At 37.7% G+C, this 24,839-nt stretch overlaps 1 protein-coding gene across 1 annotated transcript; it reads left to right on the top strand.

Annotated features, from left to right (window-relative positions):
• The first annotated feature begins 16,800 nt into the window (after positions 1 to 16,800).
• Positions 16,801 to 23,397, top strand: LOC134214661 (vitamin K-dependent gamma-carboxylase). Its single transcript, XM_062693985.1, has 3 exons — positions 16,801 to 17,730; positions 21,750 to 21,932; positions 21,993 to 23,397. The coding sequence occupies exons 1-3, from the start codon at positions 17,210 to 17,212 to the stop codon at positions 23,299 to 23,301; spliced, it is 2,013 nt and encodes a 670-aa protein (XP_062549969.1). The 5' UTR covers positions 16,801 to 17,209; the 3' UTR covers positions 23,302 to 23,397.
• Positions 23,398 to 24,839: the final 1,442 nt, after the last annotated feature.

Genomic DNA, 24,839 nt, shown 5'->3' with positions numbered 1-24,839 from the left:
AAACATTAAATAACTTTTCGTTGACGTATTAGCAGTACCTCCTCTATTTTAGTAGGGTTACTGCTCCTTGACTTGTTTCTTAATGTTGTGATTTTTTTCAGCATTAAGCAAGCATGTTAGTAAAAAGAAGCATCGATTATTTCTTTGTTTGAAGTTCCCCTAAAATAGCACATTTTGCCCAAGTCTGAAAATTTTATAAATAGAATTTTTAAACTTCAAAACTACGTATCATCAATAAGAAATCTATAAATGCCCTACATTAGCTTGAGTAATTAAGGCCTAATAGTTAGAAACAAAGCAATTCAAAGAAAGAAGTTTTGAATAAACAAATTGCTAATAATTCTACACAGCATGGAAGTTGCAATATCAATATCAATATGCAATATCAATACCTGTAATCAAACTCTATAAATCCAAAATTAGAAGTTAAATGTAAATACAGTCGACTCTCTACATCTCGATGTTCTGTATCTCGATATCTCTCCCTATGTCGATGGTTTCCTCGGTCCCTTCAATCTGCATATATTTGGACATTCTACATCTCGATAACCTCCCTATCTCGATGGGATCTGATCATATTTTGTTCTTGATTCACTGTCCTTATGTCGATATGCTCAAATTTTTAGGCTGCTAGATCAACTTTGGACAATGTTGTTTTTCATAGCAACGAGCTTTTTTTGGATCTAGTACCCATTTCAATTTTCCTTGTATTCCTCGATCTCTCCCTATCTCGATGGTCACTTTAATATCGAGATGTGGAGAGGCGACTATACGTTACGTTTATACTAGTCCTACGTCTACTCGCCGTTATGTTGAAAACATTAGCCATTGCTCGTTTTTTGGTATACCCTATAGGGTTACTGCTCCTGGACTTGTTACTTATTGTTGTGATTTTTTCAGCAGTAAGCACGCATGTTAACAAAAAGAAGCAACGAAATTGGTGCTGTATTTCTATGTTTGGAAAACGGGACAGTTCTCCTAAAATAGCAGATTTTGCTCAAGTCTGAATATTTTATTAATAGAATTTTTAAACTTCATATACTATCATCAATAAGAAATCTATAAATGCTCTACATTTGCTTGAGTAAATACGGGCTCGATAGTTAAAAACAAAGAAATTGTAATTATGTTTTTTTTATTATTAGTTTTATTTCCAGAAGTTTCTAATAAACAAATTGCTAATAACAGCATGGAAGTTGTCGTTTCCAATGTCAATACCTTATAATAATATGGTATATATATATATATATATATTCTATTTATAATGTCAATACTCAATCAAAAGTTAGAAGTTAAATGTAAATACGTTACGTTCATACAAGTCCTACGTCTACTCGCGGTTAAGTTAAAAAGGCTTGCCAAAAACTCCTCGCCGAGTAGAAAATGAGCAAGAGCAAGAGTTTTTTTGAGGAGCAGAAATAAGCATCAAAACTCACAACATTGTGCATCATTAAACCCGAGCTTGTGCGTCGCAAAACAAGAGCGAGTCTATCTGTTCATCTTTTTCTTGTGGTGCGTCACTCACTTACACTCACACTCAAAACAGCCTCCAAGATTTTTTCACAAGCAAAGCGTCGCTCCGAGGCTCAATGAATGCTCTTTCGCCCGACGCCTCACTCACATGTGTTTTTATTTTGCTTTTCCTCACTCTGCGGTTTTATACCTCTGCCTTTTTACGCTTCCACTCAATTGTGAGGATGCGAAGGCAGCATTTTGCTGATGATGATTTTATTTGACTCTAGCGAGGGTGAGGAGTTTTGTCAAGCCTGAACATTACCCATTGCTTTTTTCAATCCATTCTCCATTAATCCAGGACGACTTGTTATACGTAGATTTAACCTACAACTAGTATTGAAAGAACTTGAAAGCCATTGAAATGGTTTTTTTTATGTCCTAGGCGGTCCATACTGTTCTGGATTACATATCCTCGGATGTATGGGAAAATATCACTAGAAACCTAACATTAGATGTAAGTCCAAAAATATCCATGTGATCCTAACACATAAATTAATCGAGTTTTGAATATACGTACACTATGTCAGTGTCTCCAAAATGTAAATTTCAGAACATATAATCTACTCGGTCAACCAAGTCCTGAACGATGTATCCGTGCATCGCTGAACATCCCAGCATATCCATTGAGCAGATAGGATTCTACCCATTAATTTTTCAAGCTACTAAAGGACCTTGTTGGTTCTCCAAAACGTTCTGGAGTTTAGAACATATGATCTACCTACCTACCTGCAGAAGTTTCAGTCAGTAGCCTGCCATGGAGTAAGAGGAAACTCTAGTATTTGTTGTTCTTTGTGAGGGGGTTTTCTTCTTTGCCTAATAGGTTATAGGACCAGGAACGGTTCTGGATATTATATCTTAGTGGAATGGATCGACCGTCGACGTTGCAACAGTGGGATCATGGATCGACCGCACAAGTTGCGTGGCGCAGTGGGATCATGGATCGGCCACGTAAGTCGTGGGTAGCGCCGGACGGAATTCATCAGGAGGTCAGAGGGCCACTTGTACGAGCAACATAATTTGACCAGGAATTGTTTCAGATAGGAGGACCTCAGGGCGAGAGGCTCTATGTTAGGAGCGGGCCAGAGAGTTGCGAGGCGTGCGCACGAAGGAGGAGTGTTGGAATATCAGGTAGTGTGCAGATCGCAGATGGATAAGAAGCAGGTGCCGGTTAGTTGTAGTTGCTCTTTGCTATAGATTAAGGAAGTTTGTTATTGATGATAGTGTATATACATGTTGTTGACATGAAGAGAGCTGCATCTGCTGGCAGAAGTATCAGTCAGAAGCCTGCCGTGGAGTGAGAGGGAACTCTAGTATTGTTATTCTTTGTGAGCGTTCCATTATCCCTTATCCTCCCAATACTACCCGATCAATTAAGTCATGACCAATGTATTTGTTCAGCGCTAAACATCTAAGGATTCCACTGCTTACTATTACAAGCTACTGCAAGCCTTTTTGGTTTTCCAAAATGTCTAGGAGTTCAGAACATGCAATCTACCATACCAGTGGCGTAGCCAGAAAATTGGTCTGGGGGGGGTTTTCTGAACATATTTTTTTTCGGAAAAAAAAATTCTTCCAAAGATTTTGTCTCTGGGGGGGGTTTTATACCCAAAACCACCCCCGTGGCTACGCCACTGTACCATACTAAAAATATGTTTTCGGCTGATCTGATTTCCTGTGCGGCTACAATACAAAACCAAGCTGAAGATTGATGAAGTCTAGACTTTTTTTTTTGGATTGAAAATTGGCTTGATCGAATGGATATTGCTCGACACAAACAATTCCTTATTCGTTGTGCATTTGGAAATTGGAATCATATGCTTATTCAACCGGATTGGGTGTGTATACCGATGATGGGGATATTTTAAAAGGCCTAATTGATCTGGTTAAGCTGAACTCGAGAAAGTTTTGGAATACTTTGAACGTCTCGTTATCGTGGAATTTTGGGTTTATGTGTTGCGCACAAGGAGTGTAATTGTCGCTGAAAAATGCAAAAAACTTGCAACAAAAGAGAATAAGTATCGATAACTCTTTGTGCTATCTGTAGAGAATAAAGACAATGTTGCGTTACATTTTATCTGCAACAAATCTGGTGAGGTAGGTAATTGTTGTGAACTTTTCAAATTGCGATAGTTTGTATATTTCAGAAGTAAAACCCAAACCATGTCATTGAATGGCTATGTTTAGGGGAATAGTGGGTAAAACCGACACCTTAAGCTATGAAGCAATTTCGGGTCTAAAAATTTCACACAAGCATAATTTGGCCCTTTATGCATCAATCTATAAGGTCTTACGACAATATTTGATTTCTGATGAAAACGCGAACAGTCCTTTTTCAAGCCTAACTGGCTGGGTGCGGGAAAGATCGACACCATGTGAGGGTGAAAACCGAACTTACCTCGATTGGTAACATAATAATGTTGAGCTACATGTGATTTTTTTATAATTAGAAAAGTTAACTATTTTTCCACAACATATACAAAATGATGTTCAATTATAGATCAGAAATGGATTACATAATGAAAATCAACAAATTATTGTCGAATAAGCTTATACACTACCCCAGGTAACCAAAAGTTCCTTTAAGAGTACGTTTTTCGCTTAATTAGCTTCACTGAGCTGCTTAAGCGCGAAACGTACTCTTAACGGAACTTTTGGTTACTTGGATAGACCTCTTCATGTTTTCAAAAAGTATAAAAAAATTCAACCAGTCGGCCAAGCATCACAATTCTTATGCTAAAATAAGCCTTCTGTCAAATTTCCATTTTGATGAAATTTCGAGGTGGCTCAAGTCAATTTAGTGATTTTCAGCTATTTTCAATTTTGAAAAAAAATCTAGCAAGACATATAAACGCCGGAAACCATCGCAACAAACCTCTAGCTTTTGATGTACTCTACAAGTCTTGTGAACATTGCGATTCGTTCCGTTCATGTTTTGACCTTTTTAAAGTGATTTTCAAGCTTTTAGGTGCATAAAAATACTGTTTCTCCTAAAAGTCGTTGCTCTGCAAAATTCACAAATTTATTACAAATCATTGCTAGTTTATTATATTATTTTTCCTGTCTCGTCCCTGGACATTTAAGTAATATAATTGCTAGTATGCGATTTACCGTAAAATTCTTAAAAATCATCAGCTGAACATTTGTCATAAATGTACACGTTAGGATTTCTTCAAACAAGTTATTTGAACAAAGATGCTTTGATTTCACTTGTTACTAGAATGCACTCGATGGTGAAAGCATACAGACATATGGTGCAATGAATCAAATTTGAAAGTCGTTTGTTGTCAGCATCAAATATCATCATCATGTCAACATTCAAGGATTTGTTTGAGAAAATCCGGGAATAGTTGCTGATGAAAATCTTTTTAAAAAAAATGAAGAAGTTTCTTATTCAATTTCGGCAGGAATTCCTAAAGTAATTTCAAAAGGTAAAGAATTCAAAACAAGAATTCTTTTAAAGAAATTTTGGAAGGTTTTCCTGAAATAATTTCTGTATTTATTCTTAAAGGAATTTCCGTAGAAATTCCAAACAAATTTCCAATGGAATTTACTAATTTCCATATGAAGTTACCGAAGAAATTTTCTAAAAGAATTTCGGAAAAAAATCTCAAAAGATTTCGCAATGAAATTCTCGAAGGAATCTCTATAAGCATTTCCGAGGGAATTTCGCAAGGTAGGGTAGAGAACCATTTGGGCAGTACCCTCTATTCCCGTCCGCAACGCTCAGTACTCGATCGTATTACAACCGAATTACATGTTTTTCAGTACATGGTTAGTTTCTGTCGATATCTAGTACAAAAAATGAAGCCATTTGGTTCGAACGCGGTCGAGTTATATTTTCGGTATAATTTCTATATAAATTTCTGGTGGAATTCCTGGAGGAATTTGTTGAAATTTACAAAAGAAATTATTCGAAATTGTTACGGAAAGTTTCTTTGAATTTACGCGAAAAATTCATTTTTTTTCAGTAATGTTCTCAAGAAGGTTTACTGGCAATTGTTCAGAACTTTCAAGCAATATTATTATAATCTGCAAGGTGAGACTTTCCAGAAATTTTTGCTGGAAGAATCACGAAAGAATAACCTGATGAATTAACTGCAGAACTTCTGGAGGAGTTCGTGGAGAAATTCTTTAAAAAATTAATGGTGGAATTTCCGGATCAGTTCCCGGAGAAATTTATAGTGGAATTCTTGAAGACATATCCGTAGAAATTGCTGAACCCATTTCCAAAGAATTTCTGGTGGAATTCTCGATGGAATGCCTGGATGAGTTTTCGAAGGAATTTATGTAGGAAAAAACTTAAGAAAGAATGCTGTATTTTTATAATAATTGTGATATCTCATTATATTCATTCTGATTCGTTAATACATTTCTCACTTTATTTTAAAATATCTAATATGCAATTATTCATAATTTTTGCCTTTCTCGTACAACAAAATTGTACCGAAAGGCTATATGATTGCTTCAAAAAAGAACTTTTGATAGAAGGCCCGGAGACCCATAGTGTTATATACCGATCAACTCAGCTCGATGAACTGAGGTGATGTCTGTATGTGTGTATGTATGTATGTTAGGGTGGCTCAAAAAACACTTTTTCAAATTTTTTGATGGGCCGCCCTCTCATTCGGTTCTATTTGATGCCCTGATGCTCTGGACAAAATTTCAGCCAAATCGGTCAACGTTTGGGCGGTGCTAAACTCGTTGGAAGTTTTTATGAAAAAATGTATGCAGAAACATCCAAAAACAGTGATTTGCAGATGGACGGCACAATTTACGATCAAGAACCATGATACTCATTCAGTTCTTGTAAAATAAAATACAGAATTTTATGCTGAAAACCGCGAGAAGATTAGAGTTTATTACGCAAAGATATTAGCATTTTACTGGAGTGTTGTAGGGGTGAATTTATTTCTTTTCAAAGGTAAAAGAAACGAAATTTGCTCAAACCCTACTGCAGAGAAATGCTATTAACTTAGCCGGGCAAACTCGAATCTTCTCGCGGTTTTCTGCATAACATTCTGTATTAAATTCTCCAAGATCTGAATGAGTATCATATTTCTTCATCGTAAGTTGTGTAGTCCAGCTGCAATTTACTGTTTTTGGATGTTTCTGCATACATTTTTCCATATAAACTTCAACGAGTTTAGCACTGGCCAAACGTTGACCGATTTGGCTGAAATTTTGTCCAGAGCATCAGGGCATCAAATAGAACTGAATAAGAGGGCGGCCCATCACAAAAATTGAACAAAGTTTTTCCCATACTAATTTGAGCCACCCTAGTGTATGTGTACAAATTTTGTAGACACACTTTTTGGAACTTAGCATTATCCGATTTACTCGCAACAAGTTACATTCGACGGGGAATGCGGTCCCATTGTTTGCTATTGAAAATTGGCTCGATCGGTCATTGCATTTTGGAATTATTGAAAAATCATTGTTTTTTCCCAAGGGTTCCACCTTGGAAAAAAAAATTCAAAACCAAAAAAAAAATTTTTTCCGGAAATGATGGCGATGCATTTTAACTAATGCAAAAACATGCAAAATGATCGAAAAAATGTGATCTATTCTCCTAAAGAGCTTTTTTGACCTTTCTAATGTGATTCTTTCAATATATTTTTATAATGCACGAGAAGTTTAAGAATGTCGGAAATTCCTACAGAATTTAATTTGTTTATTAACCTGAAATTGAATTGAAATAATGCACTATTGAATAATGCACGAACACGGTTTTCCGGATAAACTGACACGGTTGATCAAAGCGACGATGGATCGGATGATGTGCGTAGTTCGAGTTTCAGGGGCATTCTCGAGTCCCTTCGAAGCCCGCAGAGGGTTACGGCAAGGTGATGGTCTTTCGTGTTTGCTATTCAACATCGCTTTGGAAGGTGTAATACGAAGAGCAGGGATTAACACGAGTGGTACAATTTTCAATAAGTCCGTCCAGCTATTTGGTTTCGCCGACGACATAGATATTATGGCACGTAACTTTGAGAAGATGGAGGAAGCCTACATCAGACTGAAGAGGGAAGCTAAGCGGATCGGACTAGTCATCAACACGTCGAAGACGAAGTACATGATAGGAAGAGGTTCAAGAGAAGACAATGTGAGCCACCCACCGCAAGTTTGCATCGGTGGTGACGAAATCGAGGTTGGTAGAAGAATTTGTGTACTTGGGCTCACTGGTGACTGCCGAAAATGACACCAGCAGAGAAATTCGGAGACGCATAGTGGCTGGAAATCGTACGTACTTTGGACTCCGCAAGACGCTCCGATCGAATAGAGTTCGCCGCCGTACCAAACTGACAATCTACAAAACGCTCATTAGACCAACGCGCACTTGGAGTTTTCGAAAGGAAAGTGCTGCGTACCATCTATGGTGGGGTGCAGATGGCGGACGGTACGTGGAGGAGGCGAATGAACCACGAATTGCATCAGCTGTTGGGAGAACCATCCATCGTTCACACCGTGAAAATCGGACGACTGCGATGGGCCGGGCACGTAGCCAGAATGTCGGACAGTAACCCGGTGAAAATGGTTCTCGACAACGATCCGACGGGCACAAGAAGGCGAGGTGCGCAGCGGGCAAGGTGGATCGATCAGGTGGAAGATGACTTATGGACCCTCCGTAGACTGCGTGGTTGGCGACGTGTAGCCATGGACCGAGCCGAATGGAGAAGACTCTTATATACCGCACAGGCCACTTCGGCCTTAGTCTGAATAAATAATAATAATGAATTGAAATTGAAATTCCTACAGAATTTAATTTGTTTATTAACCAACAATAAATATTAAATTAATAATAAATAAAAAAAACCCAGATTAATCCACCTTGCAGTGATGATGCCTTTCATGGAAATTTACACGCGACTGAATCTCTGTTGTACTTAAATCTTTTGTGATGCAAACAGAAATATGATCTATATTTACGTATCCTTTGATTTACCTTCAACATCAAATACTCTGCTTAAAATTAATTGAAAATTAGAATGTACAGGATGTAAATTTACATGATTTTGGATGAGTGTCATAATGCACACAATTGATTCACACAGTAGCGAACGTCAGTGGTGAGGACTTGTGCGGTTCGGTTTGTTTTGCGGTGTATTTTCCATTTCGTTGCTACTGGAAAATATGAAAGTGATTTTCTAGAGGGAGCATAAACTTCACTAAACACTTTTCGCATGTTTCCATATTTGTAATTACGAACAAAAAATACATATACCTTGGAGCATCATCAGCTAGCTGCTGTACGATGAAAATAAATTACCGGATAATGGCTGACTTTTTTCCTGCAGATGATTTAACATTATTTTAGTTTGTTCTGGTGAAATAAAAGTGTTATTGATGAATTGTGTGATGTATTTTTTTTATATTGCAGTGCATTCAATAAATTAATTTCGATCCTTTGGTAAAAGGAATAAAAAAAGAAGAAAATGTTAGGTGTTTGGCATATTTCCCGTAGTTTGAAGGCAGTAATAAACCAATGTTGCAAATTTCTTCTATGCCCTTGACGCTGCTGTCGTAACAACGACGGCAACAAAATCATAACGTGCATACAGATTATTGGATGCTCAGATTCAGGTAGGTGGGTTTATTTTTCAAGTGAAAAAAATCAAGCTCAGAACACAAAACAAAAGCCTAATTTACACGTCATGATGTAAAAGTACAAGATCTTCAAAAGTTGACTTTTACATCATGACGTGTATTTTTTTTGTGTTCTTACTGTCATGTAATTTTAAGAACAGACCTAAATGTATGTTATATGCGCCGCTCCTTTTATGTGCATGCAATTGAACTTAAAATTACCCGTATTATTCTAAGTGTGGCAGGAATTCTTTTCGTCGGATTTATTGTGCAAGTCTTACAGCAATTCCTTTAGACCTTCGAAGTTTCCATTTGAATTTCCTTCGTAATTTCCTTTACGCATACTTTCGGAAATCTCTTCAAAAAATCAAATAGGGTAACCGTACCCTCAGTGGAGGTAGCATCAATAGTGGAGGTAGTGGGGTTTTAATAAAATTTATCATAATTATACACTTAACGATGATTTCAGTTGATGCGTCGTGCTCTAAATATTCTGTTAAATGCAACTTATCCTGAGATTTCACTTGAAAAACTATTGAAAACAATGATTTTCCTTAATAAAACTGACTCGCTTGCACCTATAGTGGTGCAACGGTACAAATATTGGCGAGTCTCATAAGTAATCAATGGAGAGCACCATTATGGGAACCAAAATTAATTTTTACCACCACTAAAGGAACAGTGTACCTATTAGTGGTGCAAGCAATATTTTGTAGTAGTTGATGTTACACAAAATCAATTTCATTTTTGTTAGCAAATTTATTAGTTTATCTATTGGCTCAGATATTGAAGCTGTAAATTTTCAATAATTATATATTTTTTTTAATATTTGATTTTGTGGATCTACTAATACTTGGTACCGTTGTACCTAGAATATCTTTCAAGAATCCTTCGTAAATTTCATTTGGAAATTATTTTGATAATTTCTTCAATTTTTTTTTAGAAATTCCTTACGAAGTTTCTTCCGGAAATCCTTTGAAATTTCCGTTAGAAATTCCTTCAAAAATTCCTTTAGGATTTCTTATTTCATTTTTCTATAACTTTCCGGATGAACCTGAATAGATTATAGACAAGAATTTCTAAACAAATTTCTGAAGGAATTATTGATGTAATTTCCAAAGGAATTATTTAAAGAATCCTTGGAAGAGTTTCAAATGGATTTTCCAAACAAATTCCTATTGGAATTTTCATTTAAAATTTTATTATGTTTCAGTCGATCCATCATCGTACTTTTTCGAATATTCTCGAGAATTCCTAAGAAATTTACTTCAGGGGTCGCTTCGAAAATTTCTTCAGCAATCATTCAGATGATATTGCAGGATCGTCTCGAAAACGTCCATTACGAGTAAAGGCTATATATTCGCTCCAAACCCAGACTTTTTATAGAAGCTTCTGGGACCCATAATGTTATATACCAATCGACTCAGTTCGACGAATTGAGGTGATGTCTGTGTGTATGTCTGTGCGCAAACAAGTCAAAGTTCACAAAAAAATTAAGTCAAAAAATTTTTTGGGCACTTACCCTTACCCTCACAACAAGTTGCATTCGACTGGGAATCCTGTCCCATTGTTTCCTATTGAAAATTAGCCAAATCGGACTATGGGCTCCATTGGCGTTTTTCAATGGCGTTTATTTATCGTTTAAATTATTTGAGAAACAGCATATGTGCACGCCCTTTGAAGAGCAATTATGGAGTACTGCTTACAGTTTTCGCACTGGAAGTGCACCAGGGTGTTGATTTTTGACAAAAACTTGGTTTCTCAAAATTGTGTAAAATGGATATATGCAGTTTCTCAAACAAATGATTCAATCATGATGCTTATACATGGTATCTTTGTCCATAGAGACATATTTCAAATCAGTATTTCTCAAACACCCAATACACTGTAGAATAGACTTTCCTCTTTCATGTAAGTTCAATTATAAAATGTTCTATCGGAGGTAATTTTTCCATGGCGGAGGAGGCGAGTTTGGTGGCGAATAAGATTCATATGGAGAAAAAAAATGTTCTAGATCTCTCGATAGAACATTTTAGTTTACCCACGACATGAAAAAGGAGACTACACCCGATTCTTTTTTTACACGGAACGCATCCCGTGTAAAAAAAGTGTTCAGTTCAAAATTTGAAAATCCGTGTGAAAAAAGTTTTATGATTTCTCGACGAATCATGCAAAATGGAGCAACATTGCAAAAATTTTATATGGGATTTTTTTTACACGGCCGTGTAAAAAAACCGGGTAAAAACAGAATCGGGTGTATACACTTTTGCGTGGTGGGTGTTTCAGAGATACTGATTTTTATAAAATAATATTCTCCCATAGAACGGTGTCTCGTAATAGGCTCTTTTTTCTCAGAAAAAATACTGAAAACAACTAAAGATTTTCATCGCCTTTTGCTTATAATAAATTATTTCAAGAATTTGGAAGTCTATATGACAATCAAAAACCATTATTTGCTTTATATTTGTGCAACTTTGACCTCTCTAAAGTACTTTTCTCGATACATTTTATAATGAGCGAGAAAGGCATCATCACCGCTAGGTAGATTAATCTGTTTTTTTTTTTTATTTCTATGTTCAAAGAATGTGAATATAATTAGAAATTTCTTGAGGTTTTCCTTTAAGATTTTTTTCGGGAGTCACTTCTGAAATTCATTCAGAAATATTTTTATCATTCGGAAATTACTTAACAATTCTTTCATAAATTTCATCTGGACATACTTTTGAAATTTCCTTTAGAAACTCTTCCAAAAAATATTTTTGTATTTCCTATTTCATAAATGAGCGGAAAAAATCTTCCAACAAAATTTCCGCAATAGTTCCTGCAGGAATTTCGGAAGAAATTTCATATATGGTTTTACTACGAAGGATTACTTGAACGAAGTTTCTAAGGTATTTTCGAAGTAATTTTCAAAGGAATTCCTAGACTAATTTCAATGGAATTCCTAAAAGGAATTTCCAAAGAAATTTCTAAAATAATCTCTGAAGGAATTTCTAAAAGAATTCGTAAAGGAATTTCCGAAGAAATTTTTGAAATTTGCTTAAATTGAAAATCTTGGGGACTCTCCAAAGGAATTGCTGGATTTATTTCCGAAGTAATTCCCAGGGGATTTTTTGGAAAATTCCCTAGACTACATTATGAAAAAAAAACTTGGAAGGAATGTCCAAAGATATTCAATGTCGGAAATGCCTTCAGGAGTTCCGTTGACATTTCCGTTAGCAATTCGTTCGTAATTCCTGGGGTCCTTTTCAATAAATTAGACCAGCGGTTCTCAGCCTGGGATACATGTACCCCTGGGGGTACCTTTGCTGGTATCTGGGGGTACCTGATACAAAAATGCGTAATGGCGGACGTTGTATTAAAATTGCAATGGCAACTGAAAAATTGGAAAGAAAAGAATGGCTCGGGAGAAAAAACACAAAAAAGTACAGTTCAATCTGATATATGTTATACAAAAAGTAGTCCTTAGTCTTCAAACTTTGACTAATGAATATTAGCATATGTTCCGTGGTTCGCCGTGTGCGCAGCTTAGTCTTACTGGTATGACATGACCGCTGTACGAATCTGCCATTTCGATTTCCAGATTTCTGCTTCTGATCCTGCATATGAGTTGCTTCGTGTCTTTGGCCTTACAATCATTTTTGTATACAATGGAGCTGAGTAGACCTAATAATGATATGACAGTTTTCGAACATTTTCACGCTTAAAATGTTAAATCGTGTACTTTTCTCGTGATCTTTGTTTGCTTTAAAAATTTACAATGCGCAGTACTTCTTGTTTTGACGGCATGTTGTAAGCCATATTGGAGTGAAACTGTATGTGCGACAATTCTAAGGAATCATTCTAAGGATTCATTCACATAAAGTCATATTTCTGTGAAACCATTATTATTCTGATAGAAAAGTATTGAAGTAATTCCATTGTTTTAGTTGCCATCCGTTAGGACCTTTTTCGAATAAGCTCAACGTATTTTTTTTTAGCCTATTCCGTTAACTTGAGGTTAAGTTGCCAAATATAACAGCATTGATTCTTTCTGTTGATTATATTAATGTGCGAGGGTGACTTTAGGCATCAATACATAAAGCACCCTTCTTTGCATAAACAAAGTGTGGTTCGTGTCCCCATGTAAGCTACTTCAGGTGAGCTTTTTGGAGTCAGTTTTAACTTAACATAGTCATTATGTACAGTTGCACATAACAAGTAGCGTCATGCGGGGCTTCTTTTAAAAAATCGGGAGTTACTTTGGACATTTTGAAACAAGAATTACAACGTAAATTACTATCAAATTGCCATTATCATTATTCGGAATGTCTTGTTGATGGTTAGATGGCAACTTTCTGTTTCAAATTTTTTACCTTTAATTTTTTTTAGAAAATAAAGAATCTAAACTACCCCCAGAAGTCCCGCACGACGGTATCTTGACTAATTAAAAAAAATTACTACGTATTTAGCCAGAACTAGTTTTCCTCAGTAATGTTTGGGACAAAACGGGCACTAATTTTGGCATACTATTAAAGAGGAGTGCAACACAAGTTCTCCTAAAAATTGGAGTCCTGAAGTTCATAGAGACCATGTGCTAATTACGTAATGGTTTGTCATTTCATACAAAAAAAGTAGAGCGCAAATGAGGTTGCAAAAAAAAAGAAAAATTCTTCACATAATTAGTGTACCGCACAAAAGTTGCCCGGAGTAAAAAGGACATTATTGTGATCCATTTCTATCCTAAAGAAGGCATGATCTAACGTTTTTCGTCTCTTAAATTACCAACAGCGAAGATTGAGATTGAGCCCAGGAACACTCAAGTATACTTACAACTCAACCACCAGAACGCCGACATTTTCAAACCATTTATAACTATTATTTCATAGATTCGGTATCAGATTCCTGCTTCATAGGTTTGTGAAAGAGAAATAATATGAACAATCGAAATACATGCATACTTGACATCTCTAGCCATGAAAAATGACTAGTCCGATCCGGGTCTCCTCTTGAATCAAGTCACATTCAGCATGATCTGCTTTGTAGCAATTCATGATTCTGCTGAGTTATGGAAGTTTCAAGATGCACGACGCATTATTATAATCATAGTTTCTCAAATAAAATCCCAAGTAACTAAATTTTTAAAACATCCATCAAAAATCAACACTTCTATCATAACTTGGAGTACAATAAAATGTCAGAAAATGTGTCAGAAATGGACACCTAGTAATATGCTTTTAATTCCTGGAATTTCGTACAGAATTGCAGTTTCACTCAAAGTCCGGCATACTCAAAATATTGTGTAATACTAATAAAAATCATAATTTCGAGAATTTACAAGAATTTTGAACGCTTATTTTCATTTTTTAATGGCATTATATTCAAATTGAGGCATTTCATATTATTTTTACATGATTCACTGATTCCACCCGACTTCACCGTGGTCTTGCAGGCTAACACTTTCAGGAACTATTGATGTAAGATTAACTGTAACTATTTAACTTTACGGCTACGCAGTCTTTATTGATAGAAACGGGTTTATTCGTTTCTTTACGTTTCAACACGGGATGGTGTCTTTCTCAGTGGATAATTATTTGTATCGTTTCACGCCTAAGGTTTCGTATGAACTGTCTGAACTGTTTTATGTTGGTACATTATTACATTATTAACACTACAAATCGTGATATTATAGTACTGGCCAAATATCAACATTTTTATTTTTCATCGAAAAGCAAGATCCAATTTTTAAGTGTTTCGTCGGTATCCCGATGAAATTTTTAGAAATATGAGCCTTCGGTTAAAAAAACAAGGGGTACCTCAATCAATGCAAAGATCTCAAGGGGTACCACTCATGAAAAAGGTTGAGAACCGCTGAATTAGACGATTACTGAAAACAACTAAAGATTTACATCGCCTGTTGCTTGTAATTAATTATTTCAAGAATTTGGTAGTCTCTATGACAATCAAAAACCATTATTTGCTTTATATTTGTGCAACTTTGATCTCTCTAAAGTACTTTTCTCGATACCTTTTATAATGAGCGAGAAAGGCATCATCACCGCTAGGTAGATTAATCTGTTTTTTTTTATTTCTATGTCCAAAGAATGTGAATATAATTAGAAATTTCTTGAGATCTTCCTTTGAGATTTTTTTCGGGTGTCACTTCTGAAATTCATTCAGAAATATTTTTATCATTTGGAAATTACTTTAACAGTTCTTTCAAAAATTTCATCTGGACATACTTTTGAAATTTCCTTTAGAAACTCTTCCAAAAAATATTTTTGTATTTCCTATTTCATACTTAAATAAATGAACGGAAAACATCTTTCAACAAAATTTCCGCAATAGTTCCTGCAGGAATTTCTGAAGAAATTTCATATATGGTTTTACTACGAAGGATTTCCTGAACGAAGTTTCTAAGGTATTTCCGAAGTAATTTTCAAAGGAATTCCTAGACTAATTTCAATGGAATTCCTAAAAGGAATTTCCAAAGAAATTTCTAAAATAATCTCTGAAGGAATTTCTAAAAGAATTCGTAAAGGAATTCCCGAAGAAATTTTTGAAATTTGCTTAAATTGCTTCTTTGAATTTTCAAAAAAAAATCTTGGGGACTCTCCAAAGGAATTGCTGGATTTATCTCCGAAGTAATTCCCAGAGGATTTTTAGGAAAATTTCCTAGACTAAATTATGAAAAAAATACTTGGAAGGAATGTCCAAAGATATTCAATGTCGGAAATGCCTTCAGGAGTTCCGTTGACATTTCCGTTAGCAATTCGTTCGTAATTCCTGGGGTCCTTTTCAATAAATTAGACGATTGCTTTGCATTTTATAGACGATGAAATGCAATAAAAATTTCGTAATATTCGAAACTGCCTGACATTTTTTCAATTGATTTTTCGCTTGACTGATTACGCCCCCAATGGTAGTTCTTACTACTGACGCCAAAAAATCAATGATCAAATTACGCCAAAAATGCCTCACCATTACCAGTGCGTGTCAGCATCGAGAAGGCGGGCTTCAATGCGATGTAGGTATATACCCTGTCCTCTGGAAGGCCCATATTATCCTGAAAAACACTAATGACGACATAAACATATCAGATAGTCGAAATAATTTAATATCTCTATGAGCATAAAACATGCGAGTAACTTCAACGTTAAAGATAATTCACAAGTGACGAACCTAACTTTTGAAGGAATCAAAATTTTCTAGAAATTTTAACCACCTTCACGAAATATTGTTTTTGTTTCTATATTCAAAACGCATATTCGAGCTTAATTGTGTTTTCCCAAGAAGAAAGGCAAAAGCCGCGTCAAATCATTTATTTTTGAAGAAGTTTAAGCTTTTTTAATAATCGCTTTCCATATTTATTCGCCTTTAAGCTTAAATGCTAGTTCACCACCATTCACAAATTTTGATTTATACCGAGATTATAATTCAGACGAACTTAAATTCAGAAGCAGTTACGCTGTTACCAATTCCACGGAAGCGGAAAATATGTTATCTTGTCCATTACAGCCAATATTTTTGTTTCTAAAAATTTTGCCTTTACCCCGGCAATATTTACATCACATACAATAATGAAAATAAACAAGCAGCAGATAATTTAAACTTAGCTTGCCCCATATTACATTTGTGCGATGTGCTACAAGAATCTTCAAATGCCATGCGCGTTGTCCATTTCGCTCCATAATTTTACAATCTGCACAGCATCCTTCCGAGCGACACCGCAAATATAAAAGGATGTCAACCGAATCAGACATTCAGTTCGTGCAGCTACGCTTCATCCTTGCAAAGTGTATTTCAATTTCACGGCCCTTTTGCGAATTCAAACCTTCCATCTAATAAACTGATTATTACCAAACTATAACGTCTTACGCAAGAAATGTTTTGGAAGTGCATAAATCTTCTTTCAGAGATGTAGGCTATTGGATCATTTGGTGAAGAAAGTGAAAGCCCTATTACCTATCGCATTGCAATCAAACACTCCCCTGAGTGATACATCATAGCTAACAGCAAACAGCCAGCCCCCATTTCCACGGACGCCTTCGAAACGATATCATCTTTTGTAACCACAACAATTGAATTGATTTTCCCCTTTGCCAATCAACCGAAAACCGATAAATAACCAATGAAGATGGGTGAAAAACATAACGAGCCAGAGACAACATTTTCCTCGCGATGGCAAACACTGCGAACCAACCTGCCTCATCTGCTCCACAAGTACTGTGGTCACGACTTGCGGAGTTTCCAATCGCTTGATGGATTTATGACGCTGATATACCGCCCGACGGACGCAGCGGGCATCGGAGTAGCGCGGATGCTGTTTGGGTTGATGATGCTGATTGACATTCCGGAGGAGCGCGGGGGTGGCGATTTGGACTTTCGCTGGGGTGACCCCAGAGGGTGCAAGTTTCCACTCATCACCGGAATGGAACCGCTCAGCTATCCGCGGATGGGAATCCTGTATCTGGTGATGTGGCTTGGAGCGTTGGGAATCATGCTGGGCTATCGATTTAGGTTCAGTGCACTATTGTTTGTTACTAGCTATTGGTATGTGTTTCTGCTGGACAAAAGTGCGTGGAATAATCACAGCTACTTGTACGGATTACTTGGAACGATATTCCTATTCACGGATGCCCACAAATGCTAGTAAGTGTCGATAATCTTAAGCTACAAACTATCAAACTGTCAACAATTTGCCGCAATTAGAAGCAAATTAGGTAACGCGATAACATTATTAATTATTCTGGTACTTGGTTAAAATGAATGAAGTACTCCATCTATTTGTTTCGCAATATGATTTTCGATTTTTAGACAAATGAATAATTACTGCCTTCAGTAGTAGTAGTAAAATTCATTTTTGTTTTCTTTTTTGTTTTTGTGGTACAATAAATTTAACAATAAAAGTATTTCTGCCCTTAGGCACTTCATCTTTAGCTTTCACTTTTTAGTTTCGTTTAAGGATTATATTCTAATGTACATTCCGGCTTAAGGTTTAAGATAATATTCTAATGTACACCTGTGTTCAGAATAATAGCAGCGGAAGCCGTTTTTTATACTAAATGGTCAACTTTGACAAGCTGTAACTTTGCACCCCGATGACCGATTGAGCTGAAATTTTGGCAGAGAACTACAAATATGATTTTACTAATTTTACACATAGTACGTATAATTTTTTCGAATGACGCGTTCAAAAATTACGCACTAGGTCAAATTGTTCAAAATAATAGCAGTTTTTGTTTTGGAAATATCAGGAAAACAATTAATTGGAATGTTATCATTTTGAATTCAGGTGCTACGAGACACTAAGTTTATAATTTAAAAAATATAAATAGTTGAATTTGACATTTGAATTGGCCAATATATCAAAAATAAAAGCTGCTATTTTTTTAACAATTTGACCTAGTGCGTAATTTTTGAACGCGTCATTCGGAAAACTACTTAGTATGTGTAAAATTCATCATATTTGTAGTTCACTGACAAAATTTAAGCTCAATCGGTCATCGGGGTGCAAAGTTACAACTTGTCAAAGTTGACCATTTTGTATGAAAAACGGCTTCCGCTGCTATTATTCTAAACACAGGTGTAAATTCCGGCTCGCAGAGAGCTCTGATAGTTTTAAATTTGTTAATTTGATAACCTACCTAACTATGCAATATATTTATAATTTGATAACCTAGTTGGGACACAAATCCCGGATAGCCTGAAGCAACGAACCCTGAACCGATCTTTGCTCTCACCAAAGCGATCTTCTAGCGTTTTTATCCAGGCCAGACGTTGGTCCTCAGAAGTTCGTGTCCTGGGAGGGGTGTTGTGGATCATCCTCAGGAACTTGTTTAGAGCTCGTTGGAGTTTTAGATGATGAGTTTTTGCGCATCTCTCCCATACCGGCATGCCGATCACGGGGAGGATGATTTGCTTGTAGACAACAAGCTCATTTTTCAGGGACAATGACGACCGAGGATGATCAAAGTGTAAGTAGTAACAAAACGTTACACTTTGTCACCGTCTTGTCAACTTGTTGACGGAAAATAAGCTTGCTGTCGAGGGTCAAGCCTTAGTCAACCTGTGCCATTGAGGATGATTTTACAGTCCCCAGGCCCAGCCATGTTTAGGGGATTTAGAGTGGGGGGAAATGATGACCTGAGTGTTTCCTCTGTGTCACATGTTGCGTCGAGTGCAAATGTTCTTCAAAGGTTCGAATGCAAAGGTTCTTCTAGCTATCGGAATAAACGTCTACCGCGCGCCAGAAGCGATTGTCAACTGAGCGACGATGTTGTGCGCATTGAAACTCGCTCTGCTGATTGAGACTCGGAATGTCCTTGCCGACAGGTAATTGTTGATGATTTTCATCAGGTAGCTGGGAAGATTGTAGCGATGTAGTTTGTACACCAGGCCATCATGTCATACATTGGCCTCTTCCCCTATCCAGTCCTAGTAAGCGACAACAATCAGCGTATAGTGGAATGGATAATGTGGGATAATGAGATCAAAGGTGGAATGGGTCGAGGTTTGGATTTTAAAATTTTGGTCAATTTCCAGAACGGCTTAGCACAGTCTGGAAGAGCGCGGATCTTATTGGAGAAATCACTATTTCTGAGGTCCACCATTCTGGCCTGGATTCTTCCCAGGCTTCCATATGGGGATGCTTTTGCCTGACTTCCATCCTGACGATGGGAAGTAGCTGAGACGAAGACACTGATATTCAGATTCTTAGAGCCATTGTTGTCTGATGGGGTCGAAGGTGGAATGGGCCGATGATTGGATTTTAGAATTTTGGTCGATTCCCAGAACGGCTTAGCATAGTCTGGAAGAGCGCGTATCTTATTTGAGAAATCACTATTCCTGAGATCCACAATTCTGGCCTGGATGATGTCAAGCGAATACAACGTATCTTAAGCGCAGGCAGCCCAGTACGCTGGTACTGCCTGCGAGTGACATTTCGTAAACGAATCAAATCTTTGGTGAGTATATCAATGATGAGGGTGTTGCTTACCTAACGAGCTGTTGGTACATGCGGCTTCCGGGCCACCAAAATCGCCTGTTTGATGGAGCGCAGCTGCAAGCCGATGTCCTCCGAAGTTTCGAGAGGCGCCTCGTACATAGTTGATGTTGGAATCGACAACCTGCTGCTGTTTACTCGGTGGTTATTTCCTGCTCCCAGTTTGCTCGGTGGTAATTTCGCCGGGACTGTTGATGCCGATTGACCAAGGAGCCCACTTCCTCCATCATTGGATAGTCGTCCGAGCTGAGCTCTGGTAGACAACCGGCTGCGAAATGTGATCTTGCATATTTGGGATGAACAGGTCGATTGTAGCATGAACTCCGAACCGACTCAGTGGCGGAATTCGGACTCAGGATCGTGTAGTGGCCTTCCTCCATATCGTTGTTCCAGATGGCGCCGTTTAAATTGCCGCGATTGTTGCCCCAAGCTTGATGTTTGGAATTCAGATCGCCGACAATGAGGTACTGACCTTACCTCTGAGATAGCTTGATGATATCCCTCCGCAGGGCGGCCGATGAACCATCGCCGGCTTTGGCTTGAGTTAGACAGTACGCCGCGATGAGCGTGATTGTGCCGACAGAGGTAGTAACTTCGATCATATGGTATCCTAAAAGAGGACATGTCCTCCTTTTTCAATAAAAGTCGGATGTCCTCCTTTTGCACTAAAATATCCTCCTTTTTGGATATTTTAAGATAATAATTTTATAATGCTGGACATCAATCTCAGGATTTTATTTTCTTGTTCTTTTTGATGAGGATATTAAAACGTACCTTTGCATTTAACTGCTTCCTATCAGAAATATTTTGCATAAAGCTGTTAAATTAAATCAATTTGAATAATAAACCATAAACCAAACCAGTCATTTTCAATGATGAACATGCCAAGAGTGAAGACCTGGGTTTTTCATCCGCACAGCTGAGTGGCGAGCTACGTGAAGATCGACAACAGTTGCTCCGGGGTGTAGAGCAGAGCAGATTATTCCGGTGGGACATTTTCGTTCTCCGGTTGCAAACGGAATCCAAGAAGAGGGAGCGGGGCCATTCGCTGGAGGATGGAGCCGATGGTACTGAAGCATGAACCGACGCAGCTGCTGCTAGTCGCTAGTGCGGTTGTAACGGTGGAAGGATTGGAATCGCTCGTCGGGAAGCCATCATGGTCGGATAGTTCACCTCGTTGAGTGCAGAAACACGGTTCTTCTTCGGCAGGGTCCTGGTGAAAGCCTTCTTTCGGATTTCCAGGAACTCCGCTCGTTCTGCAGCCTTTTTTCGGTGGCCCGATGTTTGTCGCCACATTTGGCGCACTTGGGATCGGCCATCTCTATCGTGTTTGTCGCACTCGTTGGTCGAATGGGGTAGGTTGTTAGCTTTTGGTTTTCTTTTCAATGGGACGGGCTGTCATTTTGGATATAGTCTCCAAAAAAAATCTCTTTCAGCCACTGGATGTCGAGAAATGATGAGTAGATGAGGGATTGTAAAATTCGGGATAATTCCTTGCACTAATTATATGTAGGTCTGTTTAGCTTATTCTAATATATGTATGATCGTGTGTATGTTTAATTTTACTACAACACATTATACACAGAAATGAATATAACAGTAATTGCCAAAAACCTGAAAACTTTCTATGCTCACAAAAATAATCTACAACACGTCTGCATTGCAGCTCGGTGGACGCTTGGCGGAACAAAACATTGCAACCGGAAGTACCATTTTGGAATTACCTCATCCTGAAATACCAATTCTTCATTCTGTATTTTTTGGCCGGATTGAAAAAGATGTGTCCCGAGTGGCTCTCCGGATATGCCATGACCAATCTGAGCTACCATTGGGTGTTTCTTCCTTTCAGGTATGTTTGGTAAGTCATCTTTCGTTATTCATAATGGTAAAAAACTTATTCTCGTTTCAGATCACTGATGGGTCCAAAACTTACTGATCTGCTGATCATTCATTGGTTTGGATGCATATTTGATACTTCGGTTGTATTCTTCCTAGTATACGCGCCAACCCGAAAAATTGCCACTTTGTTCGCATGTGCGTTTCACTTAATGAATTCAAGGCTTTTTCACATTGGTATGTTTCCTTGGGTATGTTTGACTCAACTGCCCCTGTACTACAGCGTTAGTTGGCCGCGATTAGTATGGAAGAAATTATCATTCAAAAATGATACCAACTACAAAAGGAATGCGTCTAAGAAAAGTGAAAAGTATCTAAATCCAGTCGCCTCTCCAAGATCCAAAAAATTGACTATGTCAACTATGCTCATCTACTGTGCACTTCAGCTCTTCTTACCCTATTCGCACTTCATAACCAAGGGCTACAATAACTGGACCAATGGATTATATGGATATTCCTGGGATATGATGGTTCACGCCTGGGATACCGTCCTTACATCAATAAAAGTAGTTGATAATAACAACAACCAGTCCCTCTATCTTTTACCATATGCCTTTGTGGACAACGACCGATGGACTAAGCATGCCGATATGGCTTACCAATTCGCGCACTGCATAGACCGGAACATCCGTGCAGAGTACCGAGACAATCATCGTCCGTTCACTAATTTCTCCGTTTATTTCGACATTTGGTGCAGCATGAATGGACGATTTTTACAGCGCATTTTTAATCCGGAAGTGGATATTTTGACTGCCAAATGGTCACCTATCGAACCGGTCGACTGGGTACTACCTCTTTTACACGAATTCACCGAGATGCGCACAATGATAGATAGCACGACACAGGAAGTACATTCCTGGAGCAACACTTCCGATGTTCTGTTCGTAGCAGATTTCCCTGGATTAACGTTAGACAACTATATAATTTCCGACATGGACAACGTTACGTTAACTGTACTTGTAGGCAGCATAGATTATCGGCACGCCAATGACTCTGCGATTCAGCACCTTGAAAGAGGGCAAAGTATTTCCAATATCCCTCCATTGTTTCATCATGTAACAACGACCAGCGCTTCATCATCATCTATGCTCTATACTTACGTGAACAAGACTATGAAACTTGCTCCCACCGAAGATGAACTGACGGAACGAAGGCAATCGAAACCGATACTTCCTCTTTGGGAGGAATTCAACGTACGGTTCGACAACTACGTGAGATTCTTCCAACACGTGGGCAATTCATTGTTGTATGAAATTTACGGTGTTCCAATGCCTCGCAGAGTGAGAGTTTCGCCAGATGAGACAACGTGGATAACTGAATGAAGTATAACAGCTGAAATCAGTGAACTATGTATTGTGTTTTCTGCCGGTAGAAGCGGTATTATGAAAGAAATTCAACTTTTCGCTTTCTTATCGCATTACATTGGCAATTGACATACCAAATTTTGGGCTAATAGGCTAATAGCAATTTAATGTTTTATTATTAAATATTTTTGCTCTTCTCGTTAGGAGAAGACACTTAATGACCCAATGACACAATCCGAATCCGACTAAACTAGGCTTGATTTTGATAACCTGTTTTGATTCAATTGAACAAGTTTTCCTTTAAAAGGTTTCACGGATCGCAGCCAATGTGACCAAATGGCCTAAAAGCCACAAAAACAGAATTTATTTCATTGTTTCGTGAAATCATCAAGTATGAAGTGGCACACGTCCTATTTTGTATTGTGGCCGGATTTAAGCCGAGTGGCCCAGGAACCCTGAAAATATCATTTCGATCATTGGTTTGTGAAATCATGAAGTTTGAGGTGTCTCGCACGACCTATTTTGACTCAATTTCTTCTTCTTCTTATTGGCATTACATCCCCACACTGGGACAGAGCCGCCCCGCAGCTTAGTGTTCATTAAGCACTTCCACAGTTATTAGTTGCGAGGTTTCTAAGTCAGGTTACCATTTTTGCATTCGTATATCATGAGGCTAACACGATGATGTTTTTATGCCCAGGGAAGTCGAGACCATTTCCAATCTGAAAACTACCTAGACCGGCACCGGGAATCGAACCCAGCCACCCTCAGCATGGTCTTGCTTTGTAGCCGCGCGTCTTTACCCTCGTAACAAAAAGTAACATTTTTGGTACCCCCTCCCTTACCCATGTAACGCGTAACTGAGAAAATTTTAAAGGCAGATTTTTTTCCTTCTCTGAAGCATTTGGGTTTTGGAATTTTTTTGAACAATGTTAGAATAGGGACGGCACATGATCAAAAATCAAGGATATCAAGAATGCAGCTAGTAGAAACGAAAACAGAATTTGCGATCATAACCATTTACAGTGGCGCCGGGAGTGGGTGGGACAAGTAGGACATGTCCTACGCATGAAAATACCTGGGTAGGACAGTCGAAGCATTGTCCTACCCATGATTATGGTAAAAATATACCATACGCATAACTATCAATACTGTTTCAATTTAAAGATCTGAGAAAAAAAGTTAAAACGTTTTAAAGTTAATTAGAGATTTGAAAGTTTACCAGAGGTTAAACTGACAATCGTGGAGGTTTTCGGGAGTGTGAAGGAGAAATCTATTTCGAACGGCTTCTCAGAGTCTGAGTGAGGAATTCTTTTAATTCCAAAAAGTGCTCAATGATGTTTCTAATAGATTCTGCTCTTCCATAAAATTGTTGAAAATTTTCTGGAAGTACGTAAATATTTCTACTAGCTTAGGGTAGCTCAGAGAATTTCTGAAATGTTATAAAAATTAACTGACTGATTGGTGAATTAAACAAAAAATGAATATCTAAACAAGGATACAGCTTAGCTTAACTTAGCTAAGACTGACTGTACTTGACAATGGTTGCTTCTCCG

Source organism: Armigeres subalbatus, chromosome 2 (genome assembly GCF_024139115.2).
Source record: "Armigeres subalbatus isolate Guangzhou_Male chromosome 2, GZ_Asu_2, whole genome shotgun sequence".
In the NCBI taxonomy this organism is placed as follows: Eukaryota; Metazoa; Arthropoda; class Insecta; order Diptera; family Culicidae; genus Armigeres; species Armigeres subalbatus.
Note: the sequence above shows the minus strand (reverse complement) of the source record. Positions and strands in the feature narration are given on the sequence as shown.